The sequence below is a fragment of the Mustela lutreola genome, chromosome 3, assembly GCF_030435805.1.
Source record: "Mustela lutreola isolate mMusLut2 chromosome 3, mMusLut2.pri, whole genome shotgun sequence".
In the NCBI taxonomy this organism is placed as follows: domain Eukaryota; kingdom Metazoa; phylum Chordata; class Mammalia; order Carnivora; family Mustelidae; genus Mustela; species Mustela lutreola.
Window position 1 is genome coordinate 209,417,927 of NC_081292.1, and position 15,586 is coordinate 209,433,512.

The following is a 15,586-nucleotide window of genomic DNA, read 5'->3' on the forward strand; positions in this document are numbered from 1 at the left end:
CTTCTAAATTTGAACATTATGGACGTACCATGCGGTTCCAAAAAGTGTTTCTCTGGTTTTAATTAACTTGAGAAACAGTCTCTGTTTACCATCCTCCACACCAAATACTAGAGGAAGCATAGTTTCAGAAAAGTCAATGCCATTTCATTGAAACAGGAATTTCTCAGTGCAAATTTTTAAAGCAAATTTAACTTCTAATAGGTTCTGGATCCTTTGTCTTCGATTTTTTAGATCTTTTGGGCATTCTAAGTTTTGCCATCTTCTTTGAACTTTTCATTTGATTCATCAATTTTACATTTTAAATGGCAGTTCTTGACCTCAGTCATGGAAAACACAAGGGTTTTATTGGTTAATCTGAAAGGAATCCACTTCTGCTGTGTTTTCATTAGGCACAGACAGACATTCTAGTGGTTACTGTAACTTCCCAAACTGCAGTTAACAGATGACTCGTGGAGGAGGAGCTATCTCATTTTTTCCGTTGTCATTTTGATATGAAACAGGCAAAGTTTTCTCCTTTGAAAACTCTAGATTTTTTTTTTTTTTTACACTACACCTCCCTTCTCCCTTTCTTCTTCTTCCTCTCCTTCTTTATTTATTATTATTTTTTGGGAGGGGAGTGGAAAACAATGGGCCTGAGCTTTTTTCCAGGGAAAACTGTTTTACAAGAAACAGTCCACTGAGATGTTTCCAGAAAGTTATTGCAGGCCTGGAAACTTTACAAATGTTCTTCATGTCCAGCAAAGGCAATAACATTTTTCATCTTTAAACCTTTAACTCTTAAGCAATCCACTCTAATGACTTCAAGGCGGTGATATCATTGATGTTACAAAATAAGAGTCTGGGCTGCAAAATCTTGGGAACTCTGTGCCAGTCACCCTCAGTGAAAACCATGAGGTTTCAGTAGATGGCACTCTTCTCTGAGTGACCCGTCAAGTCTGGCAAGTGACTGTAGGTGTGGAATAGGGGCTTTTCTTTCTGTTAGTCTCAACTCTGCTCCAGGAAAACTCACAGCCAATGGTCCTTGGTTTTTTAATATAAACCTGTAAATCAGACATCAGCCCAGGAATCTGAATTAGTTAAAAGACCACAGTCTTTCCTTCTTTCTTAGAATTGTTCCAGTGGCTTTGCTCCTTCCACTTATGATAGTGCAGTGTTTAATTCCAGAATTTAATCAGAATAACTATTTACTATAGGTCTTTAGATCATCTGATGTTGAATACTCTGTGGGTGGTAAAAAATGCAAGGTATCATAAATGAAAAACACAAAATTTTGTATCAATACTTTATTTACTTAAGATTTATATTATTACAGAACTGAAGATGATTTTTGGTTCGATATAACTGGAACTTTTGTTAGTCTGGTTTAAAGAGTAGATTTATCAATTCAAAATTGAGTGTTAGAGAAAAGTCTACCTTTTCTCACATTGAGAAACACATTTGCGGCTCTATTTTCTAGGACAATAGACAATATTCTAGTATTCCCTTTCAATGAGAAACAAATACAAAAATAAGAAAAGTCAGATACTCTAGATTTAATGTCTGTTTTCTGTTCTCTGATTACTTGGGATTTGACAGAATTTCGGTCCTAGTCTTAACACTGTCACTTCCGGGTTGTACAATCTCAACTAAAGCCCCGCATGCCTGAGGGATGCTGGCACTGAAATATACGAGAAATTATAAATTCTCCCCTCTTGAAGGGACAGTTGCTTTCAGTGATTTTATGTCAGATTTTCTCCATTCGGTATGTTTAATTCTGGGGACAACACAAACCAGGGAACTTGACTGCTACTTGATGGGTTTCAAATTGTCTCCTGAAGTATAGTGGGAAATAGACTCTTACGACCTGTGGTGGGGAACGAATGGAGTCTCTTAAGTCCATTTATCTTGTAATTCTAGAACAACGGAAGTCTAGCATTATCTGGGGGAACTACTGAGGTAGCAAAATGTAAGCAAAAACATTAGAACACATTTAATTAAAATAAAGTTTATCTCCTTGCTCTTAGCGCAGCAGTATCACTGACAATGTCGACCTAGTTATCCATCTAGCTATAGCACGGTGGTACGCGTATGAGTCAGATAAGGACTCCATAAAATATTGGCAAATACTAGACAAACAGTTCCAGGTCATATGTGGAAGACTTAACCTGTGGAATTTTGAAAATGGCCGCAGCATTCAAGCTCACTTCCAGTCTTTGAATACGGTTACCACGTGTTTGTGTGTCTGTATGCCAGTTGGGCAGTATTTCATCACTAATATACTTATTTCCTTAGAAAAGTAGGCGTAATATTTAAAATTCATGCACGTACTATTTCTGAATCTCATTGTAAAGCATGGAGTCAGCTGTGTAAGATCTTCGTGGGCACTGGGCATGCAAGCGATGACTCTCCCAGCCCCCAGGTGGTGAGTCCTTGTGCTTCAGACCTGGCCCATTGGTAAATGCCAGGAAATACAGCACAGACCACGCCTCCCCATTGCTGGAGTACAATGCATGAGTTAAACAGGACTTTCAGAAATTTGTAGAAGGACCAAGTACTTTGTGAGGATGTGTTTTAAGCTACAGAACACTTGTGTGTGTAGACCTTATATGAGTATTCCTTGGGGCTGTGCTATTTCTCCCCGGGATTCTCAAGACACACATAAAAAGCCCATATTCAAGAAGTGACTATTTTTGTTTATGGTGGGCTGTGTACTCAGTTGCCTTCTGTAGTCTCCCCAAAGCTAATTCACCTACAGAAATTCCTTGTAAAATTTATAGGGAACACGAGAAATACTACCTTAAAACACTTAAACTTTTTTTCATGACAAACAAAAATAGTAAGTTGAACAAAATTCCTCTCAACTTCTTTTGAGCTTAAAAGTACACAAATGTATCAGCAAAATTTCATAACTATTATTTTTTTAAGATTTTATTTATTTATTTGACAGACAGAGATCACAAGGAGGCCGAGAGGCAGAGAGAGAGAGAGAGAGAGAGAGGGGGAAGCAGGCTCCCTGCTGAGCAGAGAGCCCGATGCGGGGCTCGATCCCAGGACCCTGACATCATGACCTGAGCCGAAGGCAGAGGCTCAACCCACTGAGTCACCCAGGCGCCCCTATTTATTATTTTCTTTGGTTAAAGACAAAGAAAAATAAAAAGAACTTCTGTGATGTACAGATCATGAAGGTATTAACCCTCTAATGTTGGATCTAGAAGAAAAACAACAATCGTGCTCATAAAGACTGGAACTACTGGGCAACTGCAAATATTTTGTCAGTCTCTTGAACTAAACACCAACGGTTTGTGGTCTTTCCGATAAACGGCCCCTCGGACCCCCGCTTCCCTCCCCGCCCCAGGAGTCAGGAGAACTTAGGAACTGTCATCGAGGTCCAGGTGTGCGTGGGCGTGAGGGGGTGGCGCGGGGCACCCTGGTGGGGACCGGGGTCGCAGACGGGGCGGGGAGGGGTCTGCGGGGCGGGGAGGGGGTCTGCGGGGCGGGGAGGGGTCTGCGGGGCGGGGAGGGGTCTGGGGAGCGGTAGGAGCAGCAGGACTCCGGGAGGGGGCGGTGCCGGAGGACTGACCCGGGAGGAAGCCCAGAGGAGCCCGACGGGGCGGAGCGGGGGCCGGAGGCCGCAGGGAAAAGGGGCGCGGGAAGGAAATCACGGGGCGAGGATGCGGTGTTTCTCTCCCTCGTGGCCACGGGCTGACTGTCGCTGAAGCAAGGTCATTGGGGCCCCTCCCTCCCCACGTAGATGGGACCTCCAAGGACATCAAAGATTTCAAATGAAAAACAAAGGTTATTTTCAGACGCGTTGGTAAAAGCTCAGTTCAGATGTAAACATTTTGATTCTGCGCCAGTAGAAATACATTGCAATGATTTTTTCTGACATCTTTACATTGAACATTTAAGTATTTATTTCTATGAAAGTTTGTGCACCTCCAATGTGTCTGGCATTTTCATGACTACGAGAAACATAGGAGTTGAAAGGAATAGTTGCACAAAACCAGATAATGAGACAACCGTGGTTTGGGGGAAATTAGAACATGAAAACCATTGTTTGCAGTTACTAGAAAACACAACAAACCAACCTTCTTCTAAAGTCAGAGTACCAGCATCTTTTTACCTTGTTTGCAGAAAAGTCAAACATTCCTGTTGGAAACGCTTTTTAAACATTCTCTTCATTAATGCAAATGCAGTTAAAATGTAGAACATGTGGAAAACACTAGACCCTTAACAACAAACTATTGGTTAATATGTATTAACCAACTATGTAAGTGCTTGAACAGAACAAACATAGGGACGATGAAACATTTTTAGCAGTTCGAGTCCATTTAAAGAACAATGATGATACCCGCTTGCTGCCGTTGTACAGAAACACATTCCGTAATTCTAAGACTGTGTATTTCCTTTAATTCATGTTGTTTTAAAGATGCATTACCTTACTGAGAAAACAGTGCTCAATATTCTATCCTTACAAAGAACCCAGCATACAAAAGAGACTGTAAAAGTGTTACAAGAGACCAATAACTTCCAGACTACCCAGGGAAGCATTCCAAGATGTTAACAGCCCAGGAGAGGAACTTTGTAAAAGCCATTTCAAAAGTTTCCAGTGCCACTAACACGAAAACAAGTTAGTACAAGAACGTCTTTACCTTAAGCAAACAGAAAACTTTTAAACATGAAAATGACAATATTTTTTCTAAGTAAACGTGGAAAAAAGGAAAAGAAAGAAACAAACAAAAAACAGAAGCACCATCACGGTCAGTTCTACATTTTCCCCAGTTGGGAGCTTACAGAGGAAATTAACCTCACGGACGCTAATACCCCCTTGATCTCTGTTTATAAGGAGAAGGAACGCAAAACCCCACAAAGTTTCTTGAAAGCAGGACCTACTCACCTTGCTGTTGTGCCAAAATAACCGTGGGATGAAGCAGAGCGAGGAGTAACCAGGTCCCCTTTTGCACAAAGCTCATCATGTCTAAATATCAGACATGAGACTCTTTGTGCAAAAAGGAGGAAAGAAAAGCAGTTCAAAGTAGCACCATCAGATGTCCCTGCCCTTCAGCACCGGGCCCGTCATGAAACTCAGCCACTGAGATTCCTGTGCTTTGGCCTTAAATAGGAAAAAGTTTGGCTTCCCTCACTTTCCAGCCCCTTTCTGAAATATGAGAGCAGCACCCATCCCCTTAGCAGTAAAAGAAATGATTAATATGTCTTTTCCCCTTATAGAAGACATAACCCACAAAGTAGGAAAAAGAACACATCTGGAGTTTGCGTGCATGTTTGTGTCCCAGTTTGTGATGTATTTTGCTTATAGACGGGTTTGCATACCTTAAGAACAGATGTTCAAGTGCTCTGCCTTGTGTTTTAATGAGAGAATGAACCATATATATTTTTCATTTCCTCTCACAACATTAATAACAGCTTGATTTTGAGAAATTGCTCGATGCCCTTTGCTGGGCATGGCTAATTTGCTAATCTTATCTTCCTAGAAGTTCTTTATATTGGGATTTTGCCAGAATCCACCCTAACTCAATTTAAATGAGAACTGTAAGAGATTAACTGAAAGAAAAGCCTCTGTCCCTTCTCATCCACCCACTCTGTGTCCTAAAGCTCAATTTCAGAAGAACGTCAAAGACTCAGTATCCCAGCTCTGTTTGAATGGCATTGTCAAAGCAGACACTCATCAATAGTGTGCCTATTTCTCACAAATTCCTTTAGCCAGCCAAAATGTGGTTTCTTGTGAGATTTCAAATTTCTATGCTGTTTGCAAGAGCCAGGACAGAATTTTCTAGAGAAAAAAAATAAGCTTTTTCGTGCTTTGGCTTTGTGGGAAACAGGAAGGGGAAGGGTCTCTTACAGGAATACCGAGAGCCCCAGAAGCAGTTCTATGTTATCTGCATGAATATTTAGATGTTCACAGGCATCATTTCCAAGCCCCATTAACGTAGCTTCTCACTGTAGTTCTGGATCTAAGGAGTGATTTCTGGGTCCTACTTGAAAGAGAGACAAATACCACTTGTAAGTCTTTGAAAAATTTTGGCCGGGAAAAATGCTTGTCCACAGGATCAAGATATTTCTAGTAAGCACAATACTTGTTCATACCTTAATCATCAATCCACGCTTCCCTCAATCAACTGTATATTCTACCTGGGCTCTTCAATTCTGATCAATTCTAGTCAATGTCACTTGCACTTCTTCCATTGTTTCCACATTAACTCAGCTGTGCCCATTTCCACGTGTGCTTGTGCACAGAAAATCCTCCCCACCTCCCCCGGCTCTCGGAAGTCACTGCTCTAAGACCCAGCTCAAAACTGTCCTTCTTTCAACTTGCTTTGGCCTCTCTTTCTCTCAATTCATGTTGCTCAACTTTTACTTAATTCCCCCATTAAGTGTGCCCTTCCAGCTCTAGGGATCTGTTCTGTTGGGGTGGAGAGTGGTGAGCTTGCCTCCCAGGCCCAGGTACAAAAAGCATCAAGATGTTCCAGTGTAGATGACGTCATCTGATGGCGAGAAAAGAGAATCGGTTGTACCAATCTCTTGTGAGTCTTCTGATTCTTCACTGGAGAGCCACTACTTGATGGAAGAGAAGCAACCAGCTGTCTTACTGGATCCTAGTGGAGATGCAGGGGAATAGGACTATTACTTACATCTTTCTGTCTTCCAACCATCTTCAACCCATACTTCAAAAACAAAAACAAAACAAAACATCTTGCATTTAAACTAGTCCAGAAATATGATTCATTTTTCTCCCAGAGTCTCTGACACTGGCATAGAGAATTCAGATATCTCCATTTATTATCCTATTGCTTTAGATGCTCGATAGAATGAAGTTTGTTGAATTTCTTCACTTGAATCATTTTGCAGTGTAAAAAATTAGGTTATTTTTCAAATAATGCTTTCTGGGCTTTATCTTAGGCATTGCAAGTACCATTTCTGTTGTGTTCTGTTCTTCTTCTCTATACATGCCTGGCTGCCCTGACATGAACCAGCTCACACAAACGTGTCATTTTGCTGTCTGGATTGCGGTGGGAGTTTGAACGCAGATCTCAACACCTGCACCAGCAACGGCACTGATTAACGTGGCTCTGCTTTCACAAAGAGAGTCACTGGAAAGATGAGGCAAAGCGAGGGTGTGGCCAATCATCAACCAAAATCCAATCTTTTCCAGTTCCGTGGAAAGCGAGGCTTGGGAGACACAGAAGCACAGCTGTGATGAGCTCAGGAGGCCAGGGAGTGTCAGCAGGGCTCTCCACAAGAGCCACAGGGAGCTCTCGCGTCCCTCCGGCGCTCCTTCCTGCTGCTTCAGCGTGTCCCTTTGTAAGGAAGGGGACGCAGTCTCTTTTACGGATGTTTTCTGTATGCCTCCAAATCACTGTACGTCCCTTTAAAATGTATCTGTGATGAGAGTCACTTAAAAATATGCTGAATCTATAGCAGAATTGCAGCCTAAAATAGGGTAATTTACAAAATACAATTGTAAAACACAAGGCAGCGGTTCTTTGCTGTTCATCTAGGAGTCGGTCACTTAGTTCACTTACATGTATAAAAGCACACTCGAAGAGTTGTGTTCCCTTAAAAGAATTTGGAAAAATACCACTATGTGTGCAGTCAAGCTAGAAATATGGTTGAGAAAAAAGTCATGTTGTAGTTAAACAACTTGGGCATCTCTAACTGTAGACAGATCCAAGAGTGAGACAATGACATTGGTAGTGGCCATGACAGACTGATATGTGAGTGATTTACTATGACCAATTCTTCAAGACCCCTTTCATTAATTTCCTCTTCGTCCACAAGGTAGAATTCACTGTCTTCTTCTTTTTGTGTCTATAAACCTGTATTGATATCCCCTTCGCTCTAGCCTAGAAATTTCACTCTCAGAGAAGACTTCCATTTCCTTGACATTCAGTGAAATGAAGCACGCTGCAGTGCACCCGTTTTGGAAACACTTAATGTCTTTATTCTCATCTATTCTTTTTATATCCATTGCTGGTACTACTGAGGTTCTGCATTTCTATCCTTGTATTTTGCAGCTGAAAATTACCCCAAGTTCAAAGAGGTTACGTGATTCTCCAAATTACTCATTGGGATTGGAATTAAATAGCACGCTTTCCAATTTTTTTTTCAGCTGTTTTCCACTTGGATTAGTCACTGATTGTGGTAAAGATATTTTTATGCAATTTTAGAACTGGGTGAATGCAAACTTGGCACTTAATTTCATATGTCTTCTAATGGGGGATTGTGAAATGGTGGAGAGAAGAGAAGGAGTAAAATTTTAGAGTTAATGGTCAATTTTTAAAAAAACACCATTCTTCTGACTTTTGGCTTACCATTAATCTTCACGTAATTTCCAGTACTGTTGTAATTAAAATTTTTTAAGAATAAATACTCATTAATTTATATTGAAAGATGGCGTCCAATCTTGGGGCATATAGGAGAATTCACATCTGTTTGAGTGTGTTTATATGTGTGTCTCTGTCTATATTTATATACATACACATGTATGTATATATATATACACACTTTTAAATATATGTATACTTTTCAATATATATACTTTAATATAATGTATTTTTATATATATACGTGTGTGTGTGTGTGTGTGTGTGTATACTTTTAAAGACTGACAAAAATTTGAGCAAGTACAATTTCCTGGAAACTGCCCTAATATACACATTTGAACTGTGAAAATTTCTGAAGTATTCTACTATGTCCTTTTGAATGACATCTTTATGTACTTATGTTTCAGTGAGATTCATTTGCCATCATAATTCTTATTGTAATTATGTTTGAAAATTCATAGAAAACTGAAATTCACTCATTACCTAACACAATGACTCATTCCAGAACAGTGCGATTACTTTATAAATTTTGCCACAGAGGTGACACAGCGGCTTGGATGCAACATCTTGTAGGAGTTTAGGAGTTCCCTGTTGGGTCTTCAGTTAACTTAATCATTCTCAGGATTGAAGCTCTTCTCTGCAAATCCCACTAGACTGTATATCAAATATAATTTGTCATCTGAGTCATCCTTAGGAATTTTCAGCAATATCCAACACAGCTGCAACAGCTTTTCAAACAGAGCCAATTCTGTCTGCAGATAAAAAGAAGGCCCAAGTTACCATCTACAGATAGAAGCATTAGATAGACCAAGGCCAAACCCACTGGATTTGCACGTTTCAAACGGAGACGGACTTTAACGTCTATCAATATTTTCATATTCAGATATTCAACGTGGGGGGGTGTCCAGATTTAGGGTCTTTTAACCCAAATAACTCCTTAGGACAAGGACATTTAAAGCCATCTCCCTCCCTCTCCCAAAATAAATGGAAATGCAGCCTTTCCATGTTTGACTTACTGTGATTATGACTTTATGCAACTAACCTGTCTTAGGTTAGTATTATTATTCATGTAAAAAAAAAATTGTCCTCTTGTCCTAATTGTCCGTACATTCAAACAAGTTTAAGAAAGCTCTGAATTTTGGTATTAATTGATCTAAGAAACACCAACATTGAATTCTTGGTGGGAACCTCTGGATGGCTCAGTTGGTCAAGCAGCTGATTTCTGCTTGGGTCACGATCTTGGGGTCCTGCGACTGAGCCTGAAGTCAGACCTCCTCAGGCTCTGCACTCAGTGGGGAGTCTGCCTCTCCCTCTGCCTCTGCCCATCCCCCCACTCATGCACCCACTCTCTCTCAAATAGATTAATAAATAAAATCTTAAAAAAAAATTCTTGGTGGAGGGGGCTGTGGCGAAAGGGCTCCGTTTGTTTCCAGGATCCAACTGTCAGCACCCGGCTTCTTTGCCTTCACGTGTCAATGTCCATTTTAATAACTTTGCTTTACATTCATATTTATTTATAGATTTATTTTATTCTTTCTTATAGGTCATTCTTATTTTTTACCTCACCCTTTTCTTAAAGTCATGCACAACAGTCCCCTGAATGCAATAGATATTGGGAAGTATTGGAAAAAAATTATAGGATTGGAACAGAGTATTTAAAATATTAGACATTCTCTTTCTTGCCATCTTGGGGCCAATGGAGGCCTGCTGGGATTGGGATTTCTAAAATGCAGGTGTGTCTGGAAAAGTGTGATCTGACACCATTTTCGCTGGCTTCAGTAGAGGCTCCATATCCATAGCTCCTCTTAAAATTGAAGGTGCTTAGGCTTGAGATAAACCTGAATTCTATCTGGGCAGAAATGTTCTTAGGCATACAAAGGACACACAGTGACTTCTGGTGTCCAACCAAACAAAACCAAAGTAATGTGGGGAGAGGTGCCAGTGGAAACGGGGGCACAGTTCATGCCCAATTCTGAAGCAATCTTCCTGCTGAGGCCATTGGACACAGAATCTGTACGATGGTGCATTGCTTAAGGATTTAAACTTATTGAAAATAATAAATAAAAATATTGAAAAAATAGTAGGTATTTAATAATACAGACATTTCTTCAAATTTATAGGACCCACACCGAGAATTCACTTTTACCCTTCACCATTTTACAGATGTTAGATACATTTCATGATGTGATTAAGTCAAAACATCTGACTAATGAAAATAACCACTCCAAGTAGAAAGTTTCCACATAAAAATGATGCCATCTTGATTATGCGAAGTACTGATCTTCGGATGATGATATTGAATAGATTAATCTTACTTTATTCATGTTCCTTCACGCCCGTCTGCTCTTTCATTTCCCATCCGTCCCCAGTAAGAGGCTAAACACTCTTAGATAATGTCTGATGTGCAATTCATCTTGATTTAGGCACTACCTTCTTAAACTGAATAGCTCTCTTTTCTAATATCTAACCTATATTTATGTTTCCATGCTTTTCCTTGTCGTGCCTTTCTGTCTGAAATGATCTTTTCTTTACCTATAAATGCATCTCTATATGATCTTTCTCTACCACATTTTTAAGACTCAACCCACAGATCACCTAATGTGGGACATCTCCCTGATTTCCCTGTCAAAATAGCTTCCTCTTCCTCTAACTTTCCTTACCTTTCCCATGGCTCATACTTTCTTTTGACTTATAGCTTTTGGTCTCTTGTACAAAACAGAAAGCTTCTCTAGGATAAGATTCAGGTTTATTCATCTTTTTACACCCCATAGTAGTTATAGGGCTTTGTATACAGTAGGTGATTAATAAATATCAGTGGCATGTGACTTAAGATCTACAAAATACATATGAGTAATCTACTTCCTTTGTATTCTTTTAGAATCGTGTAATTTTTAACAAGTTAATAAATCCCAGTATTTCTATCACTCCGAAAGAAGAAGGGTCACTCTTTCCAGCAAAGGAAGTCTTTGGATTTATAATGGATTTTTAAAACTTCCAGATGTTATGAATTTATTTCCAGAATAAGAAAAAATAAACAATAGAAGTGGTTAGCAAACAAATTGAAAGCAGCCAAACTCTGTGTTTACCACAAGTATCACAAGTAAGAGACAGAGCACTTAAAAAAAAAAAAAAAAAAGGTAATTTATACAGTGAAAAGAAACAGGTAATTTACCAAGGACTATAAAAGCCAAAATTTCATCTCACAATGAATTTAAATAACTGAACTAGAAATGTATCACAGTTCTAATGTGTTTTATTGGGGGGGGGTTGTTAAAAACAAACCAAAAAAAATGGCATATGAATGAGTATCATGAGAACAAAATTCTTGAAAAAGAAGTTCACACACTTTTTTTTGTTGTTGTTTAAACTCTTTTACTTCTCTTCATTCAATTTTCTTGCACTTGCAATTTTAAGAAAGGGGGTAAAAGTGTAAAATATCAAATCAAAATACTGAAATTTTCCTTCTCTTCTACAAACACAAATGCTCCACACATAATGTAAGGCAACTGTTCAATGCTTTGTTTTATATTGTTTGCTCTATTGGATCAAATGCCATGGGACAGCGTGGAAGCCTGTCCGGTTAGCTGAGCCGGCCGAAGAACCTACAGAAGTCAGGGAATGGTATTCTCAAGAGGTCCTTTGTTTGTCGAAACTGGAATCCAGTTTTTGGTTGCGAGGGGCAAAGTGGGCGGCTTCTTTGACCTAGATACAGCATCAGGGTTGTATCACTCTTGATTGGTGTGAGCTCAAGCAGTCACTCCTAAAACTTCAGTTAGGGTGTGACGGGCAATGGGAAGCCAACAGCTAAAGGTTAGGAGCTGGAGGCAGTATGTGATCAAACTGGGTAGGACTGTGTGAAAATTGCCTGATTCTCCCCATCTCCCAAGTTGAAGTAGTTTATTTTATGCTGGGGAAAAGAAGAAAAAAAAAGAAAGAAATATGTTTGGTAGTTATGATAACTAGCTAATTAAGAAGAAATCCATAGCTAAAGTAAGACTCTTGGATTATTTTTAAATGGCAAAGAGTTATTATTTCCTATTCAAAATGTAATCAAGAACGGATGGACTCTTTAAAATCATGTAGATTGGGGGGGAGGGAATGGGAGACGATGCATCTTGGGAGACTTCACTGAAATTAACATCATGTTGAAAAATGGTAATTTTGTATCTGTTCTTTTGCTATAGCAAACAACAGAGCAAAATATGGCCAGACAGTCAATTGGGACAGCATGACACACCACTGGAAAAAATGATGTCGAGTGCAAAATTACAAGAAAAGTAAAATCATTGTGGAAGCCACGTTAGCATACCCTGCTCAAAATTATATCTGATTCTCTAGACACTTCTTTTGGAAGATTCGCCAAACAAAAGCAGAGAAATTACATAAATGGTTTTCCAGGCCAACCTTTCTGAGTTTAGTGTGCTGTAAGATACTTGCAGTGTTTCTCCAAGTAGGGGATCCAGGAAAATTTCTAGGGGCTGTGGATTTTGGAACCTCACCAAATTGTTAATGATGCAGCCAATGCTAGTTAGCAAAATCCTTCCTCGCTGTTCACAACTGAACTGGAAGAAACAATAGCAGCCGTGACAGGCACCTCAGGCACCTCCGTGAACCCATCATGGTGTCAGCTTTCCCGCTTGCTCTTCTTAGCACTACATTGGTGCCCTTAAATTTTCTTCCCCTTGGCTAAAAAAAGATAAAGACTACACTTTGCATTTTCTCTCTTTGACAGCTGATAATCGGGGGGAAGTGGTCATCAAAGGTTTGGGGTAAAGAAATCCTAAGACACAGGGTTTTGAGGTACTGAGAAAAAATGCCCAAGTATGGGCCATCTTGAATGGCCACATTCCCAAAGGCTCAATTTCTTGTCTGGTATTTATGTGTTTATTTATTTTTTAGTATATGTGCTGCCGAAGCGAGCACTTGTTTATTTATTTATTATGGTCATTTACTTGATCACTCATAGTCCTCATTTTACCTTCCTGCAAGACTAAGCTTCATGCACAAAGGGTGGTGCCCATTCTGGTGATCGCCTTCTCTCTACTAACTAGCACCCAACCTCAAAGAGCGAGCGCTCACTGGAGGCCTGTCAGCTGATGAGACGCCGAGAATCCAGGCCACTAAGAATCCAGATACTAAGCTCTTGGGTGATTTCATGGTTTTCCAGTCTAATTCATGTCACTTAAATTTAAATTGAAGACCTCCTTGTTCTCAGTCTTGAAAAGTGGGTTTTATAAGAAAATCATCACTTTGGAATAAAAGTATCCATCAGGTGACATTTTTCTTCATTTCTTTTTTTTTTAAATCCCAAATACAATCCCTGCCAAATGAAAGAAATGCAAGGAAACTCAAATAATTTGCCTGCAGCAAGTTTATTAACATTTTCCCAAAGCCTATCTTATTTGAACTGTTTATTTTGGATCACTATCCAACAGATAACATTTTTTGAAAGTCTTGCAAGAAAAAGATTGGTCTGTTAATGCTAGTTTGTAAACATAAAGGCAAGGAATGGGGTTGAGTGAAGAGGAGGAAGAGTCTCCCTCAATTAAAATGTTCTCAGAAATTGTGATTATGCATTTAAGCACTCAGCCCTAAAAAGTGTTAGGCAGAGAGCTTCAGTCATATCATAGTAAAATCTGAAAAATATGAAATACTTTATACCTGGGGCAGCTCCTGGCAGGTACGGGGCTTAGTAAACACCCATTCAATGAGTGAATTATGAAGTGAGTTTACAGGTTTTCATTTTATTAGTAAGAAGATGGATATTGCCATGGAAAAATAATTGTGGTTGATCGTCCATAATTAAAACAATAAACAAAGCCTTTCTTAATAACAGCAACAACAACAATAAATAATAATTCTTATATATGTGTTTAATATAATATATTTAAAATATATAGGGGCTCCTGGGTGGCTCAGTGGGTTAAGCACCTGCCTTCAGCTCCAGTGATGATCTCAGAGTCCTGGGACCGAGCCCCACATCCAGCTCCCTGCTCAGTGGGAAGCCTGCTTCTCCCTCCTCCTCTGTCCCTCCCCCCCCACCTGTTATCTCTCTCATATAAATAAATAATATCTTTTAAAATGTATAATATATAAAAAACTGTGTACATGTTTCACTTAATCCTCCCACTACCCTATGTGCATATACTTTTATAACTGTTTCACAAGCGAGGACTATGACCTGCTGGAGATCACATGGTCTATGAACGGCAGAGCCGGGAGTCAGCCCCGGGAAGGCGGTTTCTAGAATGTATTCTTTTAATCTCCATATGTTACGTTGAGTTTCACAGCATTAAATTCTTTTAAACAGATCAGAAACTTTATATTCAAATGATCATTTTCATCTTCAATGAAATATTTGGTGTAGCTCTATTTCAGGGTTTTTTCCTCAACTGCATACTTGTTCGAAATATATTGAGTGTTTCCATTGGCAGAATCATTAAGGGTAATCTTAAATATTTTAGACAACTGAAAACAATTTGCTTCAATTTCTTTTTCTTTCTTTTTAAAGATTTTATTGATTTGAGAGACAATGAGAGAGAGAGAGAGAGCACGAGAAGGGGAGGGTCAGAGGGAGAAGCAGACTCCCCGCTGAGCAGAGAGCCTGATGTGGGACTCGATCCCAGGACTCCAGGACCATGACCTGAGCTGAACCAGTCGCCCAACCAACTGAGCCACCCAGGGTCCCCAATTTGCTTCAATTTCTGATGAATAAATGGGGTAAACAAGTTAAGTGAAATTGAATAAAAAAACAAAATGTGAATGTAAGGTAATATTTCCAGTTTTCTTGCATGTCTCACAAAATGATTCCAAAGGTCATTCCATAAAATAGATCCAAAAGTGTGTTTTGGGTTTTTTTTGTTTTTTTTTTAATAATGGGAGGATATGGGTCAAAGATGTATCCTTTCTGTTGTATTAGTAAAAAGAAAAGAATAAAAAGGATTAAAAAAAATAACAGTACTCAGGGGAATTTAAAAGTCCATGTAAGAGTCCTTTAAATCTAGTGCCTCGAATTCAGATGGTGGGAATACACTTTGGAATGCGGAGGTCTGTCCGATGAGTAGTCTGTCTGTGAGCAGAACCTCAGTCCTCTACTAAATTATATATTTTTAATCCTATTTTTGTTTTTCTCAGAATCTGTTAGGACTGTCCAAGTTTTACTGTAGTCAGTATTAAGTTAGGATTAGCCAAGCAAAACCAGAAAGTGAAAAATCAGGCCTTCCCTCCCCTCAGGCCCTGTCCACGTTGTAAACTGTACAAGATGA

The 15,586-nt window shown here is 39.4% G+C and overlaps 1 protein-coding gene across 1 annotated transcript in view; it reads right to left on the bottom strand.

Annotated features, from left to right (window-relative positions):
- COL3A1 (collagen type III alpha 1 chain) overlaps nucleotides 1–5,081 on the bottom strand; it is a 38,517-nt gene extending 33,436 nt beyond the window's left edge. The window contains exon 1 of the mRNA XM_059168631.1: nucleotides 4,877–5,081. Within this exon, the coding sequence (XP_059024614.1) occupies nucleotides 4,877–4,955 (79 nt within the window). The 5' untranslated portion in view covers nucleotides 4,956–5,081. The remainder of the gene's footprint in view (nucleotides 1–4,876) is intronic.
- Between the last annotated feature and the right edge of the window lie 10,505 nt (nucleotides 5,082–15,586).